Source organism: Poeciliopsis prolifica, unplaced genomic scaffold (assembly GCF_027474105.1).
Source record: "Poeciliopsis prolifica strain line A6 unplaced genomic scaffold, Auburn_PproV2 SCAFFOLD034, whole genome shotgun sequence".
Lineage (NCBI taxonomy): Eukaryota > Metazoa > Chordata > Actinopteri > Cyprinodontiformes > Poeciliidae > Poeciliopsis > Poeciliopsis prolifica.
In genome coordinates this window covers 5,049,083-5,068,116 of record NW_026562409.1, presented here as the reverse complement: position 1 = coordinate 5,068,116, position 19,034 = coordinate 5,049,083, and the positions used below count along the sequence as shown (strand labels likewise).

At 40.4% G+C, this 19,034-nt stretch overlaps 1 protein-coding gene across 1 annotated transcript in view; it reads left to right on the top strand.

The window, feature by feature from the left end:
- arhgap23a (Rho GTPase activating protein 23a) overlaps nucleotides 1–19,034 on the top strand; it is a 39,000-nt gene that overhangs the window by 7,907 nt on the left and 12,059 nt on the right. Inside the window, 15 exon segments of the mRNA XM_055052220.1 lie at nucleotides 2,414–2,617; nucleotides 4,750–4,774; nucleotides 5,801–5,893; nucleotides 6,608–6,686; nucleotides 7,054–7,108; nucleotides 9,444–10,471; nucleotides 10,473–11,053; nucleotides 14,514–14,669; nucleotides 15,784–15,850; nucleotides 15,944–15,983; nucleotides 16,587–16,724; nucleotides 16,799–17,107; nucleotides 17,202–17,263; nucleotides 17,787–17,905; nucleotides 18,821–18,939. Coding sequence (XP_054908195.1) covers nucleotides 2,414–2,617; nucleotides 4,750–4,774; nucleotides 5,801–5,893; nucleotides 6,608–6,686; nucleotides 7,054–7,108; nucleotides 9,444–10,471; nucleotides 10,473–11,053; nucleotides 14,514–14,669; nucleotides 15,784–15,850; nucleotides 15,944–15,983; nucleotides 16,587–16,724; nucleotides 16,799–17,107; nucleotides 17,202–17,263; nucleotides 17,787–17,905; nucleotides 18,821–18,939 — 3,075 coding nt within the window.

Genomic DNA, 19,034 nt, shown 5'->3' with positions numbered 1-19,034 from the left:
CTACTTACTCGCTGCTGATTTGTAGCTTAGTGGGATTAAAAAAGCTTCAAATATCCGTCTTGTTCTTTTGATCTTATGATTTCAGATGTTTGAAGTTGTTGAGAGCCGGTGTCTTTAAATTACTTGGATGAAAGAAAATAAACTGTTCGCAGAGAGATGATATACGTTAACTGTAATAGTAGCAGGTATTTTAGAGGAACATAGATGAGTTACAGTTTTGTTATTAAAATGGAGAAATGACTAAGAAAAAGTGCTTAATTTGTACTATATGAAGAACAGAAAGGTCACAGCTGCAAAACTGAATAACGGATAAAGTTTTGATGTTCTCCTTGTATGCGGTGTTATTTCTGTCCAGGTATTTTCTCACCTGCAATTTCTCATTTTGCATCGGCTTTCGGTGTGATTGTATCCACACGTATTGGTCTGTCATGACCCTATGATGAACTGGAGACTGTCAGACTGTTAGCCACTTCTTTAGGCTTCATGAACATTCTCAGAGCTGTTAGTATTGAAAGAATGAACTAACATTAGTCAGTTTTCCTAAGAATCTCCAGTTAGGCTGAAATTATTAATCAACTAATGTAGTAATCAATTAATGGTTAACTAGAGTGTGCAGAGTCCAAAAATTTCCATTTGCTGACAAAAGCATATTCAGACCCTTAATTAGGCCAAATCTGTACAAAATATATACACATTTTACACTTATGGTATAAAACCCCCAACTTTGTCCATAAATATGTTCAGCTAAAACTTTAAGTATCATCGTTTTAGTAATACCTGGTTCAAATTCACTATTTCATTGCATTTTAAGCAACTAAATGTTTTTCTGATTTAAAAAAGGAATTTAATTATTTGTTGGGTTTTTTTTTTTTGCATCTTTTAATGAATTTCTAATGTTCTATAAGAATGGTGAAGTGGTCAGATTAAAAATCTGTAGAATGTGGTGTATTTTTTTAAAAATCCAATTAGTTGATTAATGGATGAAATAATCAATTAGGATTGCTACTAACTAGTCTTCTGTTGCAGCCGTAGTCTCTAGTGTGACTAGTCTTTGCATTGTGTCCATTATTGAAAACTTTTTGTTGTTTTGAGGTTTGCAATCTTTTAAAGAACCAGAAAGAAAGAAAAAATAAAATTGAAGTTAGACTCTTGTCGTTGGGAGTCGACACATTTATTGCTCCAGTGTAGTATTATGTAGTAATACACTGGAAATTTAAGTGATAGCAGTCAGATAACACCTTTCTGGTATTTCACACAGCATATCTGACCTTTGACCTCGGGTATACACATCCCCTCCTTGTGTTTGACTGACAGATGTGGGTCTTCAGGGCAGCATGAGGGTGAGACTTCTCACATGTGGCTGTGAGCTGAGCTCACTCTGCTTATTTACTCAGCAGGAGGAATGAAATATTTGGAAAGTGGGTGGAAATCTTCCAGCAAACCTGAAAAAGTTTGGACCTGTTGTCCTCAGTCCAATGTCAGAACGATCTAAAAAGAAATCCCGGATTCCTGACCTGGTTCTGTGCAGCCTGGAGGGCTTCCTGATTGCAGCGCTCTTTCTAAATTATGTTTATGGCCTATTGTTCTCAGGTTGGTTGGCATGCAGGATTGAGCGGAACATGAAATGCATTCAGGAGCTCATGAGGAAGTTGCTAATGTAAAATCCAGCAGCTGAGGATTAATGTCACAGGGTGCAGAGTCACCTTGTTCTTCCTAGAGAAACCAGAACATGTGTTGCATCTGGAAAACTGGAATGCTTGTGCTAATAATGGAAACAAATGTATGGAGGATTTCTGTGCTCTTTCCTGTGCTTGATTTGACATTCGTGCTTTAATTATTGTAGTTTTTTCTTTGGACAAATCAAGGACTATGGCAACGTTTCTGTTAAAAATTTGCACAAAACCTTAATATTTCACTGATTTTGAAAATTTAACACATTAAAATCACACCTCATTAAGTTTATTCACGTGATAAGACATAGGACAATTCTTGCTGATCAATAGTAAAAAAAAAAAAAGTAAAAGATAGATTAGAAATATGATAGAAAAAATCTATTTCATACTTCAAATTTCACTGAAAGTGAAGTGTTATCTAAAATGCAATGTTTACTATTGCCTCAAATTAAGTTTGCTTTTTAAATTTTAAAAGTTCGTGTCTATTTTTGCACTTTTAAAAAAAATCATACTTCAAACTTTAGACTGAAAATGATGTTCTAAACCTAACAATTAATGTAATTAGGCAAATTCTAACGTCTTACTAATTTTGTAAGTTCTCAATAAGCTTCAGATTAATTAATAAAGTTAAACAAAAGGCATTTTGCTCTATGTATTATGCTATCTATGCTAATAAATAGCACCATATAGTTTTTTTTTTTCTTGTTTTGATTGACTTGTTACTGTTTTTGTGTTTACAGGCTAAGGGGCGGAGGGATGGTCACTCCTCAGCAGGTGACAACCCTCGGCCGCCGATGGCGTCCCGGCCGGAAAGGGAGGGGGTCGGCGTGGGCTGGAAGGGCCCCCGGACGCTGGTCCTCCATAAGAACTCCCAGGGTTTTGGTTTCACGTTACGCCACTTCATCGTTTACCCTCCAGAGTCTGCTCTGCACACCAACCTCAGGGTGAGACCTGTTGCTCAATTGGTCTCATTATTTAAGACCGTAGCGTTTGAGATTTAAAGCTGATCCAGTTGTAGTCGAATAAAACAAACACTGGAAGAACTAATTTGGCAAATTCCAGCAGCTGATGGGCTTTAAAGGGCAATAAAGCTACTCAGATTTTCATCCTTCTTACAATATGGAAGATCCCTGCAGATTTTACTCCTGTTTATTTCTGTTTTTTCATTCTCTGTGAAGCTTTTCCTGATTTTTTTCTGGGCTGGGGGTGAGCCTTTGTGTGAGCAAAGTGGTTATTTGGCTCTTTGAGGTGCTGGCACAAATGTCTCCAGATGTGAAATTGAGGGATGTGGAGGCTGGGGTGGGGTGAGCCAGCTGAAACAAGACGTCTATTATTTTTCCTCCACCCCACCATCCACCAGCTGCAGAAAACAGGAGCCCTGACTCAATGGGTTCTGTTGTTGGAGCATGGTACCAATCGCTGTCTGTCAGGACGTACCAGGTTGGCCCGAGACAATAGGCCCACTGCTGGCCTTTGGCCCTGGTTCTGTCCTCATGTCCCCTGCTTCAATGGACACCAAGGTCACATGTTGTTTTGGGGCAATCAGACTCACAGAGACCCCCTTATTCTTATCTGGAAAACCTGTTTGGCCCTATCCCAAATTACCCACATAAAGTTCAATTAGGTTCAGGGTGAGTGTTACTCAGTTGGGGTTAAATGTCTTTCTAGTCCTGTAAGTTCTCAAGGCTCAAGATGCATTGGAAAAGTGAAACTTCTGGTATTTTAAGCTACAATTTTGATCTACATCAAAATAAAGGCACAAAAAATACAGCTTTAGAACATATTTATACTCTTCACATAAAAAATAATCTCCTATACATGTGAATGCAGCAGTCTAGATACCTTCACGCTAATATCTTATCAAAAATGTAATCAATAGAAGCAAGTTTGTTCTTATAAATGAGAATCTTTTGAGTATATTTTACACCAAATGCAGAACAGGCCTTGAAGATATATAAGAGCTCAAGTTTTTGTTGTTTAAATTGTGATAAAACTAGCATTCTTGTTTGCAATTAAAGCACAAACACATATTTAATTCACCATTAATTAAAAATGCTTGAAATGTTTTTTTTAGATCAGAATATATCCCTATAACCTGAAACTACTCTGAGCATTTCTTACATCCATTCATTCTCTTCAGTTTGTCCAAGATCGGGCTGCAAATCCAGACTTCCCTCTTCACCTGTCGAGATCTTACACATAAAACTTGTCAAACAAAATCCAGAGAACAATGTCCCTTTGTCTTTTAATGACGAGCCTTTGTGTAAAACCTGCAATAAATGATTTAATTGGAACAGTTCCCTCATTTGTAGGCTACCGGTATGTAAAGGTTTCAGCCCAGCAGCAGCTCTTTAGGTGCACCATATGCACTCCAAGCCACCTCTTGCTGTCTCCATTTTGGTTTTGGATGAGGTCAAATTGGGACTGGTCCATCGGTGCATGTCCCCGACTCCCAGTTCTATTCTGGGTTCGACTGCTGTCCTTTCTCTGTCTCTAAATCCCCCTGCATTGTCTCCCGAGCCTGGAATGAGCCCAGTCAGCGTAGCGTAAAGCCAGGCAGCAGTCAGCCCACCATGTTTCGAACTCCAAACTGCCCACTCAGCTCAGTAAAGTGTGTGTATGTAGGTGATCTGATCTACCTATCTGATCTCCACTCTGTCTGTTTGTTTGCTGCAGGGCATAATGTCACGTTTGCCTCCAGTCTGTCAGACCTGAAAGTCGATTTCTGCATATGATCGGGCTTTAAGAGCTCATTAAAAGTAAACATGTTCTTCCCAGGAGGTTTAATTTCTACTGTCAGGAAACTCATGTTAATTAATACCAATGTTGACGATATGACTTGTAGAATGTGTTAGGAACTGTTTCAGTTGCATAGGGGTGCGTAGTTTTCCTGCACGATGTAAGCCCTGAATCACCACTTGGTAAAATTCCTTCTCATGACGACTGCAACAGCATCAGCTCTTCACAGGATCTTACTAATGTTAGCCAACATTAGTAAAATATAATTTAGCTGTCGGTAGGATCAAGTTTCCAGTTTTCTTTCTTGACGTTTGTTTTCTCTTTCTGTCATCTGTAGGATGAGGAGAACGGCAACGGGAAGGGTGAGTTGTTTCCCCGTCATTCAGACATCAGTTAAACGCAATACAGTCAAACAGAGATGATGCAATGAGGTGGGACTCCTTCAGTCTCCTTACAGACCTCTGGTTTGTTGTTTCTCTGCGCCACCTGCAGGATTTTATGCAACACTGCACCTGCACTTGCTGGTTCTAGACTGCAGATATAAGTTACAAAAACTACTGTTTTTTTTGTATAATTATAAATTTATTTACATAATTTAAAATAATTTTTTGTCAAAAATCCTAAGTGTATTTATTTGTTTAAAAATGTACCAGTGTCATTGTGTGTTTTGTTATTTTTTAATATACATATTGTCTGTTTTGTGCTTAAATATATATGGTTGATTAATGCTTAGTTGTAACAAATATCCTTTTACTTTTGACTTTAAGATTTTTTCCAATGACTCCTTTTCATTTGAAACGTTTTTCATATCAGAATGTGACATGTTCATTTTAAACTCTAAACAAATTAAATAAGAAATTTATAATTTTTATTAATGTTATTTAGATAAATATATATTTTGAAACTATATCAATTTATTTTAGAAATGAAGTGGTTTTGCCTTATCATGGTGCCTCTTCAATTTCATCTTCATGTCAGGATTTAAAAGTAAAGCAGCCAGTTCTTTGGGTTTCCAACAGAATTATTAATATTTTTATAGCACACCCCAGCTGTTAAGTCATTTTGTGAAAAACAAACAAGGAAATGTACTAAATTACACCAACTGAAATGAAAACTGTTCAGTCTGTACTAACATGCTGGAGTCAGCTGACTTGTGCTGGATTTATCTTGTGTGCTATATTTGCATAGATGGATGGAAACGGATACTTCATGAGAACACAGAAACTTTCCATATGGAGTTTTTTTTTCTAATTGTAAGCTCCCCACATCTGTTGAAAACATTATGTTTTCAACTGATTCCCTAAATGAATATAATTCCCAGGAAAACATTTCAGCATTTACTGTTTAACAAGTGCAGCCCCTAATCTTGAGTTTTGTTTGTGATGCAGGGTTTCAGAAAGAGCGACTGGAGCCGATGGACACCATATTTGTGAAGAATGTGAGAGAAAAGGGTCCGGCCCACAAGGCGGGTTTGTGCACAGGTAAAAGGAACAAGCCTCCAGATTTACTCTTGAAATTTGTTGACATTTGCACAGTTTACTGTGACGTTGCATCCGAAATGTGAAGAAGTGAGACGAAAGCTTGTCACAAGATGAAAACGAGATTTATTTGAACTTATGCAATGAAAATGACAGAGCTGTTAAAGTTTTTCTCATTGCCTCAGCAGAGTAGCAGTCCCATCTGTGCACGTATCCAGTCACATGCTACTTACTCAAACTTATGCAAACACACACAACACAACACACACAATAAAAACACTGTATGCATTTCAGTTTGCACAAACTCCTTGCCAATTTTTCCCAGTTGCTGAACTGTTTTCTAGCTTCTGCTCATGAAACTGCAGATGAATTTAGTTTTATTGATTTGCTTTTTTAATGGCATTTAAATAGAGGAACATGTTAATGTTAGATATGTGTTTACACCTCTCTGTCCTCTAAGGCTCAATAAAGATAATCAGATGAATGTTTTGCCTGCATGATTCTGTTTCTGTTGAAGATAAACACAAAAATACAACTTTTTTTTTCACCTTCACATTTCCTGTTTTGATCCGTCCCTCGACCTCACAGGAAAATTAGTTCCTGCGCAGCGTCGCCTGTTTATCCTGTCTTTCCCACCTGCTCTGAAGTTTTGCAGACTAGGACCTTGTTGCCTAACCTGTTGGCTGTGACAAGACGACATGTCTTCTTTTTCTGCAGGGGATCGTTTGGTGAAGGTAAACGGCGAGAGCGTTCTTGGAAAGACTTACTCACAGGTGATCGCTCTCATCCAGAACAGGTAAGATCACCTGAGATCACAAAAATGTCTCACTTCTTGTCACTTCTGCATTTTATATGATGTTCCACCGCTGCAAAAATGCGACGCATTACTAATCTAAGAAATTGTTTTGTTAGAGACTATATTTTGTTTAACTTAAGACTAAATTTTGAAATCGGAGTTTATTATTCACACTAAAATCTACCCAAAGCAACTTGAGGAAGGCAGCTGAGACACTAAATAAGCAAAATTTTAACTTGTGAATCCCCGTGAAATAAAGTAGATGTGGGATCAGGCACTGATTTTGCCTGTGAAGACCTTGTGTCTTAACTATATAAAGTATATTTCATCCTTGGATGTTGATTTTTCCTCTTTTTGTCGTTTACAGCGAGAGTGTGTTGGAGCTTTCCATCATGCCAAAAGATGAAGATGTGCTTCAGCTGGTCAGTATGATTTTGGACCACCACTCCTGGTTAAAATTTGTGAAAGTTTTTTTTGCTGTACCATACTCCAAGTTACTTTATATGGATTTTTAGTGTGGGAAGAGATCCAGTGTTTAAAATGATTGTTCTCATTGTGATTGGCATCCTGAGCAGTTCCTACATAATGGATACAATTAATCAAAGGAACATTCTAGTTATTTCCTGTTTCCAAGGCATGCAGGGTTTACTGAATGCGACTAGGATTTCTCTATTCATATGAGACTAATGGTGCATTTTCACCAGTCTTGTTTAGTCCAGTTTAATCCAACTCAAATTCGTTTGCCTATAAAGTTTGCTTGGAGAGGTGTGAGCCAAAAACTCTGGTCCGCTGTCTTAGTTCAGTTGAAGTGAACTCTGGCGTGGTTCGAATGCATATTTGAATGCCAAATGGACCAGAGATCGCTCCAAAAGCAATAAGTGGTCTATAGTGCAGTGCATTCTGGGTAAATACAACCAAAACAAACATGAGAGTTTTCCTGGTCTTATACCAAAGACAACCACTAAAATCTGACACTGCTGTATTTTTGTTTATGTTTTGCTAAAAAAAAGAAGTTGCGCTTTTCTCTTTTTTTGGAGGTTTTTGTGTCGTTTCCTTCGATGGTTCTTACTGCAGCTCCACCACAGGCGAGGGGGTGAAAAGGTTTTTCAATTAGTTTGACCCAATGTAGTGTGAAAATGTAACAAGTGTTGCAATTTTGTGCCTCAATCAAACCAAGTCTGCTGGACTATCAGGAGTGGTGACACCCTTAGACTCTGAAGTGAAAGCAGAGGAGAATCTGTGATGCTGTGCTACTGATATTTGGTTTCTCTACCAAATATCTACCTTAATACTTCAACTTGTTGAAGTACCGTGACATTTTATGGCTAAATGGCGCTTATATTGTTCAGAGTGCTAACAGAGAATGGCCATAACAATACTGTCCTAATGCCTTTCTTTATATAAATTTTCTTCTTCCTTTATAGATAAAATAATTTGAAGACCTTTTATGCTTCTTTTCCAGAGTTGCCACTAACTGAGAAAGGTGTTGTAAGATTTTCTAACCACAAAGCCAGAAAGAAGCTTAATATACTTCCATGCTTCCTATTTTAGGTCGGTGTTGTAAAGTTGTTTGTGCGCTCATCTTCGAAGTCGGTTCATCAGATCACTGCTGAAGAATGCGGCGAGTGACTCACAAGGCTCTGCTCTGTTTTCCAATTACATTGTCCATTAAAATCTTCATGTATCCCAACTGTCGAAGTCTAGAACAAAACCGCTCCTTGCGCTCATTTACACACGCCCATGAAATGCAGCAACGCATTTTTGTCGCTCCACAGGTTGTTCCGTTCTCGTTTGCATGATCCGACATGCATCGGCTGTTGCCCCTCCCACCGACCTGGAGCAACATTTCGACACACCGAGCCACATTTGAGCAATGTCTCTCAGAAACGCTTTCGTATGCTTCCCCAGAGAATATTGCCAACGGTGTGATCTTTACTTAAAAAAAAAATTGCCTCTCTTTTACATTTTAAACCCACTCCTCTGACCTCACACTCCTCCTCTCGCTGGTGTATCTCCTGCATTCCTGTCATGACATCACCGGAGCTGCGCCTCCTTCCGCGCTCCCACAGGGTGGAGTAAGTCCGAGAACCAGAGGGTGAAAAGTGGGAATCTAGACGGATTTCTGTGAGGAGAAAACAAGCCGATCATCAGACAGGAAGTCGTCAAGGAAAAGAGGCTAAAAGGATTTTATTAATAAGGACTTGGTGAATTACGACGGACACCTTTTAAGCAGCAGGAGTGTCTTGTAAGGAGTGTCGGTGTGTTTTTTTCCACCATCTGCGGTTTGTGTTTTGATTTCTGCTAAACTGTTGTATCATTTTTAGGATGATAGGATGATGTTGTAGAGAACAATGTGATTAAGTTTTTGGGGAGTGGAAAAATGTAACATTTCTGCTTAGATTAGTAAACAATTTCCTTTTAGGCTTGTTTTCTCACGTTGGAACTCAGAGAAAACTCTGTATGTACGAGTCAGTGCAGCAGACTGCTGTGTGGTGTGTTTTCTTCCTTTTCCTCTGGGGATTGGGTACATTTCTTTAGTGGATATGAATTTGTGTTGAGAGATGACAAAACCTCTACACAAAATAAAGAATATGTTGAAGCAAGCCACTGTCTTCAAGCATAAAGTGTTTAAATTTAAAATTTGGAGCATTCTTTTGCAAAAATGAATCTTATTTTTGCTTGATGACTCAGTCTAATGGTTATAGTCATCAAGCTGAAATACTTCATCATTCACTCATGGTTTTTTTTCTCCTCCAGGCATACTCACAAGATGCTTACTTGACCGGGAACGAACCCTTCGCCGGGGGAGCTGAGAACCTCCCGCCACCGCCTCCCCTCTGTTACCCACGCACCAGGACTGCCCCCCATCCTGGAGCCCCGCTTTCCTCCCCCATGGGCCAGAACCAGCTGGATAACTGGAGTTGCTGGCCGGGGTCTTCAAGCCCTTCGTCGCCCTTAGATAACAGATCTGGTGTGGCCAGCCCAGCCAGCTGGCAGGAGGGCCGGGCAGGTGAGCCAGGTGGAGTGGGTCACAGCAGTCCAGCGCACCGCACAGAGGAGATCCAGTACGGTATGACCAGCCAGCAACCTCAGGGTCAGACCAGGAGGCGCTCTTACTCTTCGTCTTCCTCTTCTGGAGGTCTTCTATCCAGCCCCCTGCAAGTCCACTACCCCAACCACCAGAGTGCCGGGTCTCAAGCACAGCCTCGCAAGTCCAGCACAACCTGGACCAGTCCACCTATGGCTCCTGTCCGCCACAGCCGCAGCGATCGCTGCCAGCAGGCTCTCTCCGACTGGTACTACAGCCAGCAACCCGAGCGGACAGGACGCAGCATGCAAACCCGCCCCCGCAGCTACTCTCAAGACCGGCTCAGCGAGCACAGGAGGCAGCAGCAGAGGGCAGGTGGCTGGCCACACAGCGCCTCGCAGGACACCCTCTTCCTACTGCAGCAGTCAGGGCAAGGACCTCATGGTGAGCCCTATTGGTCCACCGGAGATTGGGAGGCAGGACACGATAGGGGCCGCCCTGACTACACCCGAACACGCTCTGAAAATCTGCTGGCCCAGTACGATCGCCATGGCCGCTCATTGGAGATGTTGGACCGAGCATCAGCTGGACTGGTTTCGCCTCGGTCTGAGAGGCACCCGTGGCCCCAACAAGCCTCACAGCCACCCCACAGGACTGATGCCTACCCAAGACCAAGGTGCCACACAGTTGTGGCGCAAGCTCCTTCAGTGCCTCGACCGTCGCAGTCTAAACATCACCCAAAGCCACAACCAGACCCACTCCCAGCCTCAGCAGCCCGTCCTCCAGAGCAGGCGGCTTCCTATGGGGCAGGCCATGGACGAGCAGCAGGTGGGATATCGCAGCTACAGCCCGTCTTTTTACCGCAAGACAGGCCGCATCCTGCAGCAAGCTCAGTCTTTCAGGGACCCGTCTTACTCTGGCCCCCATTTGAACTGGAACCCAGTCCCCAAAAGCGGTCCCACAGAGGGATCGTCAGCACCTCTCATTGCCTCTGCCTCTATACCCCTCGTTTCGGTCTCTCCAGAATCCCAGGACAGGCCACACAGGCCGACAAACCACGAGAGGGAACGAGGGACAGTGGAGGGACAGGCGGAGATAGCGGCGCAAACACAGGAAGTGGTGTTGAGGCAAAAACCCCCTACTGGGCGGAGAAACGCCAACAGACACCCTCACTACGGCATAACTATGGACGAACTAGAACCCTCATTGTTTTCTCCAGATCCCAAAGACACAAATGTTCACTCTGGCTCTACTGAAGATGTAGCCCCTCGGAAAGCAAATGGCAACCTTGCTCCCCTTTCTTTAGATGACGATTCCCTGGCCTCTATCCCATTCATAGGTGAGTTCATTTCTGCTCCTTTATCTTTTTAGAAACATAAGCCAGTGTTTGTTCAGAAGCTACCATGCTGTAGGTGTTAGTAAGTTTTTGTTTGGTGACGGATGTCAACAATTAAATTGTTGATCAAAATTAGTTCCATCCGTTTAACGAGTAACGTCTGCTTAGACCTTCTTTAGAGTTATAGTTTGGCCTCCATCCAGCAGAGGGCACTGCTGGTGATCCACTTGATACAGAATTAAACATGGGGGAGTTTCCTAAAAGGGGAAAGAAACCGGGCCCAAACAGATTCTGGTTTTGGATGCAAAATGCACTTTTTGCCGTTCTGTTTTGAAATATAAAAACTTATTAAGTTTTACCTTAAACCACAATTTTCTGTCCGTCCCGTCAGTATATAACACACCTGATAAAAAAAATGTTTTAATTCAGCAGATTATAAAAAATTGAGCCCTCTTGAGATAGGATAAAAACTCAGGTTTTTAAGAAAATTGCTGCTTATGAATTAATCATTACTTAGTTGATTAAATCAATTGACTTTAGATTAACTCATTAATTGATAGCTTGCATTATTAGTTTTTTGTATCTTGTAAATTCCTGCTATTTGCCAAATTGGATCGGCCTGGATTTCCTTGATCTTGTGTGGTTGTAGCTGGATGCACGTTGGAGGTTAGGCTGCTGTCATGCCCAAGCTTGTGTTTTCTGTGGTAAAGAGTGAGAGTAAAGCCGCCCTGCAGCCTTCAGGTTGGTTTCTATTGCTTTGCACAAACAAAAGCCATTAACTCTTAACGCAAATTAATTTGTGGTAGCAGAAACGAGCCTTGCATCAGGCCATGAGTCAAACAGGTGCAGAACAGATTCAGATCGACTGACTAAATGTTGTGATCTTAGATATTTGTGCCAGGCTGCGCTCTGCCTCAGAGAGTCGGTATCTTGAAGGAATCCATTGAACATGTGACTACATTCTTGCCTTGCAGCTTCACCTGATTTAAATGAAACCGAGCAGCAAGAGCGGCAAGCCGGGACTTGTTTAATAGCCATAAACTGAAACTAGGCTAGTTTCTCCCCAAAGATGAGACATTTTCTCTTCTCTCCTTCAGCCTTCATTTTCCGATCTGGACGCTGATATGATCTGGGTCTGTTGGGGATCTTGCTTCTTTTTCAGACAGTGACAGATTTCTTGTTGTTTAAAAGACAGTGAGCACAAAAACAGGGCTGTGCTTGAGGGAAAATATGCTTTTGTGAGATTTTTTTAATCAAGATTCTGAAACTTAGAGTAAATGTTCTAAATATCTTTTGTGACAAACTGCCCATCTTGAATCTTCACTGAATGGTGTTTGTGACTCTTTCACTTCCACTTATATCCTGCCTTCAATGCTGCCTTTGTGATGCTCTGGTATACGAAGGGTCGGCTGTATGGGGCGCCTTATTCTTCTATATGACCGTAGACTGGATTTTTTTTCCTAAAATATTTAGTTGTGATTATGTCGCTGCAATAAATAACTTAAGTTTAAAAGTTTTCACTTGTCCTTACCTGAAGTAAATCAGTTTGGTGGGAAACTGTATCTTAGACTTTTTTAAAATGTATTGTTCATTTTTGGGGCTTAGCAAAATATGACATCTTCAACTTTTTCCAGATTTTATTTTATACACGTGAATAAGAAGGATCTCACTCTCTTGTCTGTTTCTTTACACAAATGGATTCCGTATATTATGGTGAAAGTTGTGAATGCACACATCTAACCTATTAAATCGCATTGCATCTCCTGGTGTTTCCTTTCCTTTCGCCCCTGATTGCCTGTTGTTGTTCCCCACACATATTGTGGGATGTAGTGTGGAGATAAAACATGCTGTGGGACAGGATTTTGCTTCCCTCTGCCGGGCTGCCGCTGTCTTTCTGTGGTCGGCCTTCTAATGACCGGCTTTGTTAAACCCACAGACTGACTATTTCTGGATTGGCAGATTCCTCGTCCCAGACCGGGAATGTTTTCCGTCTCAAACTCTTAATCTGCTCAGGGAGAAATGCGCTATAGACAAAGGAAATTAATTATAATTACTGCTACAACTATTTTATTACAAGTTATGAAATTAAATAGTTGGAATGATACTAAAGGAATCCAAGTGAGATGTCTGCATAGTTTGCTTGTGGTGGTGCTGCCCTCTGCTGTTTCCACTCTGCACAGCTTTAAAACGCTGCTGACGTTATGCAAATATCAGTGTAGGATCCTGTCCTTTCTACCTCTAAGGAAGTGTAAATGTGTGTGTGTGGGCATGTGTGTGTTAAGGTTTCATATCCCTCTAAGTGAGTGTTGACTCTGAAACATTTTGAACCTATTTGACGTGATTTATACCTTATTTTGCTGAGCAAAGCGTCTTTCTTCATATAGTGAAAAAAAGTAAATATTTAGATACATACACCCACAAAAGCTGCATTTTCTTTGTGACCTTTAACCTTGTTTGCCTGTATGTGATAATATCCCACAATGCTGTAGACTTTTATAAAGAACTGAAACCTGCAGCCATTAGGTCCCTGTCACCTACCTGCCTCTGCTAGCTCCTGAGTAGCTTTTCCTATGGCAGCAGACGACACAGGTACTGTTTTATCTCCTAGATATTTGCATATTTTACTCCATCTGTGTGGGAGTTTTTCCTCTATGTTCAGGTTAAAGGTATGTTTAAACACTCTGGAGAGGCTGAGGCAGGTTTTACTTTGTGAAAGTCTTTCTATGGCTTTTTAAAACGGCTTCAATCACTGGTTTCATGTCTGTGTCTGATGTAGAGTGTTGTGGCTGAAAAATACATTACCTCCATATCAGTAATTATTCATTAGTCTTTTGTTTTAAACATCTGAAGTATATTCACTACAGTTTCCTCTGGAGATGTTCTCGTTTTCTCCTTTCAGTCCTCGCTGTTCTTGATTATTTTCAAGCCGTTATGAGGCACGGCGGCAAAATCTTAAACTGCTGCAACCAAACAGTGAGTGAGTTGCTAGATAACCAAAGAGAGAGTAAGTGAGTTAATTAGATGCCACCAACCTTTCTTAGCTAGCTAGCTGTGAGAGCTTGAGTGGCAAAAAAAGTCTTTCCTCTGCCTACATCCCCCATAATGCCGTGCGGTTCTGGATTGGAGTTCAGCAAAATGATTGACTATTTTATCAGACATATTTTCTGTTGTTGATGTATTGCCCAGTCCTAGTCTGATGTAAAGAAATCCAGAACGGTTTTGTCTTCACGCTTACTGCTGTTGAAATTTGAGACTGCAAAATGATTTTTGTGTTCAGCATCTTGACTTACTGGGCTTCTCGTGGTCCTCTTAAAACCTATCCTCACCTTTCCCAATCTAACCCCTGCATTTTCGTTTCTGTTTCTTCTTTGACTCTTTTCTCTAACCCCTAATCCTGTCCCTTTATCCTTTTCCAACCTCTCTTTCAAACCTCCACCTTTGCCTCCCTCCCTACCTCCCACAGACGAGCCAACCAGCCCGGGCGCTGATTTGCGTGCCCGCCACGTGCCGGCCTCCTCCGTCGTGTCCAGCGGCATGAGTTCAGCGCCCCCCGTGGGCACCAGCCCCGCCTCCCCCACCTTCACCTTCCCCCTCAATAGGCTCTTCTCACACGACTGCAGTGAGTGGGACTCCCCCTCGTCCCCCTTATTGCTCTAGTCTTCGCCAAAGCATGAAGCAGGAAATTAGATTTTTAGTTGTGGCTTCTGATTTCAGCGATGGATTTTCACAGCATGTGTGAGATTTTACGTTCAGATATAGTTTTTTTTTTTTTTCCTATTGCTTTCTACGCTGCTTTAATTTCTCTTTTCAAGCTTTTTTGAGGATTATTTACTTTATTATTTAAGAATACTTGGCAGTTAATTACCTCATAATTAGCAGAGGGCCTAAATTGTATTGTTTATCGTGATAAATTTCTTGTCATGTTAAAAATTTCTATTTATTGTTATCACGATACATTCTGATTGATTAAAACCTCCCAAAAATATCCTTATTGTCAGGATTGTTAGTTTTACTATTTTCTCCAGTTTGTTCACAGATTATCAACACATAATAAATTCATAATAAATAAATTTGTAGCAACACAAAATATTATGATAAACCTTTGTCCATATCGCCCACCTTTAATTATTAGTCAATCAGCTTTAATTAACAATTTTAGCAATTGTTTTAATTAATAGCCTAATTTAACAAGTTCAAGGTTTTATTAGAAATAATTTTGGGAGCTTAAGAAGAGATAAATAGTCTTTGACAACATGAAGTTTTTAGCGGTGCAAAAATTATTTGCATGTGTAATTTATGTTTTGACGGTAATATTCCTGCTCTGCATGCTGCCAGACAAATTTACGTGTTCGATGTAGAATCTAGATCAACCCAGGTTGCATGGTTGAATTTCACAAATGCATGCCAGTTTGTATTGACAGTGCATGCTTGTGGTGTAGAAGAAGTCCAGGGAAGCCTTAAATCTAACCCACTGTTTCAGTTCACGACCCCAACCGTCGACCTCCTCCACGTCACTCCCAGTCTTTAAACCCTCAACCTCCCACATCACCGTCCCCGCCTCCTAATCCAGCACTGTCTTTTTATTTCTTCGGGTGATCGGCATTACATCAACATCCTGTCTCTCTTTCTCTCTGTCTTTTTATTTCTCCTTTCTTCATCTCCATCTCTCCACTGATCACCCTTGCGCCAAGCAGCCAGTATTAAATCCAGTCGCCGTTCCTCCTATGTTCTAGCCATCACCACGGAGCGATCCAAGTCATGCGATGAAGGACTCAACACGTTCAGGGAGGAACGGGCCTCGTAAGTACAGGGAGGTGGGAAAACAACTAATTCAAATGCAATTTTTTTTAATTTAACGTTATCTTTGTTGTTTTTTTTTTATTGGCTTTATAGAAGGGTTCCAAAAAGAGTGAAGAGTTTCTTTGGAGATGGGGTGAGTCCTTTATCTTTACATTTATTATTTTGTAATTTCAAGAGATCTATGTGATTGATATCTGCTCATTTTTATTTTTCCAGTTGTGTTAAAATCACTCTTTTTTTAAAAAAAACAACAACAAATGCTATTAACAATTATTCTAATAATTGTTTAATCTATCCATTGTTCTTCTAATTAATCAGATTTTTAAAAGATAATTTGTGTTCAGAAATGATCAACATTTTTCTCATTATTTTCTTTTCTGTTATCAATGTAATGGTCAGGGGATTTTCTTCTATTATTATAGCAAAATACTTACATTACTTTCATATTATTAATGTCAACCTTCTAGATTTTGATATTTTAAAAATCAAATAACCTGCTTAGGATTCCACTTATTCTTAAAAATATGTTTTTTTTTAAAAAAAACCATTGAAAATTTCCCAAATCAAATTTAAACAAACAACATAAAATTTAAATTGATAAAAATAAATACATGCAATAAAGTGCTTCAGGATAAAAGTTTTTGAATTGCAAAAACCTGCTTTATCAAGTTGCTAGATGCATTTCAACACATCATAAAATGAGAATAAAATCTTGATTGTTCTGTCTGCGTTTCAGTCTCTGGACATCCTTGCCACGGCGGAGGAGGTTCGGTCCAAACGCCACTCCACCTCCGAACTGGGAAACATCACGTACAGCAACATACGGCGGGAAGGATGGCTGCAATTCAAGCAAATCCTCACAGAGAAGGGAAAGGTGGGCAGCAGAGTTTGGATTATTTTGGGAAGGCCATCGCATTAATTACTCATGTCATCCTCTCTGAATCGCAGAAAGTTGGCAGCGGGATACGGCCGTGGAAGAGGGTGTATTCTGTCCTTCAAGCCCATTCGCTGTTCCTCTACAAAGACAAGCGGGAGGCGGTGTTTCGCGGCGCCTCGATTGAGGGCGGGGCCGAGGATGAGCAGCCAATCAACATCCGGGGTTGCCTGGTGGACATCGCATACAGTGAAACCAAACGCAAGCACGCCCTGCGGCTGACCACCCAGGACTTCTGCGAGTACCTGCTGCAGGCGGAGGACAGGGAGGACATGCTGGATTGGATAAAGGTCATCAGAGAGAGCAACAAGATGGACAGCGAGGTCAGAGGGCACACCGATGTCAGATTTATGTCTTTTCTGTGCTTTATTTGTTCTGACTTATGGGACAGAACATGTTCATGTTTGTTTTCTGCAGGAGCTCGGATCCTCCAGACAGGCTCTCATCAACAAGAAGCTCAATGATTACAGAAAACAAAGGTGAGTCATCTTGAGAACAGTTTCTGCTCTGGAGTCAAAACTGAAAGACAGACAGTGTTGCCAAATTGGAGAACTTGTGAAAATGCTTGGCTGGAATAAACAGCTTTGGGTGTGTTGTTAAAATTTGCATTGCTTATCACAGTATTTGGCAGCTTTTTAGAAAGGTTTCAAAGGAAAGATCTTTCTAAATAGTAGTCACTGCATGGCAGAAAAGCACAAGATTTTAAATAAATTGTCATGTTGCTGCATTTATCTCTTTTGTTTATTTATTTTGAAATCTCTAGAGTCGTGGCTTAACCAATGATTAGTCATTGGATAGTCAAGTTTCACTATGAAGTAAAATAGAAACTTTAGTGTAACATCAGGAAATACCGTCACAAAAAACTCAAGCCACATTGTGTTCAAACACGTCACATCCTTTTGGTTCTGTTCAGAATAAAATAAATGTGGATAGTCACAGGTCTATGAATCCAGTTGACGATCTTCATAAGTTTACGTTTTGTGTCTCTGTCTCCCTCTTAAGTCCAACATCAAGTAAGCCAGATTCGTCTCCCCGGATGCACCGCATGATGCCTCCGTTCCTCCTCAATAAGACGGAAAACACAGCTGGAGCGCCGCGTTCCCCAAAACCAGATGGCAAAGGTCAGTCTGGCAGAAACAGTCTGCAGCTACATCCAACAGATTCAAGAAGATTTTACTCTTTGATGCTGAATTTTCCTCAGCTCACTTCCTTTCATTATAGTTACTGGCCAATTTTCTGTCAATAATTCCTTAATATTAATGAAAAATTATTAGCTCCACTGGCAGATCATTTTACTTACAACATGGAAATATGTCCGATTTTAAGTGAAATGATCGTACTAGTACTTTTTAAGGAATTATTTATTTAAAACAAGTTCCTATTTCTTCTTAAAAGGTTGTAAGTTAATTTTGTCTTTTTCGAAGTTTACTAAGATATTTGCACAAGAAACTAGCCTGAAAAAATACTTGCAGTGCAACCTTTTATTGTTGAATTACACATTATATCTTTCATAAACATAGATGGGCACACATTCCAAAAATAAAAATAAACATTTTCAGCTTAAATGCAGGAATTAAGTACCTGCATTCCACACTATTACATTAAATTTCTGCTGAATGCATCAAATTCAAGCAATTTTTTGTCTGTAAATGTTCAGTAATATACAGTATTATCTTAGTTTCTTTCCACTCTAGCAGTCTCTCTGCTAATTTGGCGCTAATCTTAATAAACAGTTTGGATTGTTTGTTTATATGAGACCAAACACAAGATTATTTTACTCCAGGGCATGTTTTACGCCTTATAAGTCAAAGTTAAGAGTAAATGGTTAAGTACTTGAAGTGATTGTACTTAAATTTGACTGAAATCAATGAAAAAACGTCAAAACGTCCAAAAAAACTATTGATCAAGTCTTTTAAAAGATAGCAAGAAAGTCTGGCTTCTTAGATGAAAAATGTTAAGAAGTTTGATTTGTTTCAAAAACTTAGCACAATACTTTATGAGCTTCTTATCAGTTCATCTTAAAAAAATGTGTCCAGATGAGAGCAGCCCTCCGAAGTCTCCCTGGGGAATTAACATCATGAAGAAGTCAAAGAAAGCCGGACCCAAAGCGTTTGGTGTGAGACTGGAGGAATGTCAGCCTGGTATCAACAACAAGGTGAGCCACTCTTGACTCCATCTGAGTTTTAATGCAGTTTATTTTTTCCCTTTTCCTGTCTTAGACTGCATTCTGTTTGTTTTGCGCCTTCCTTC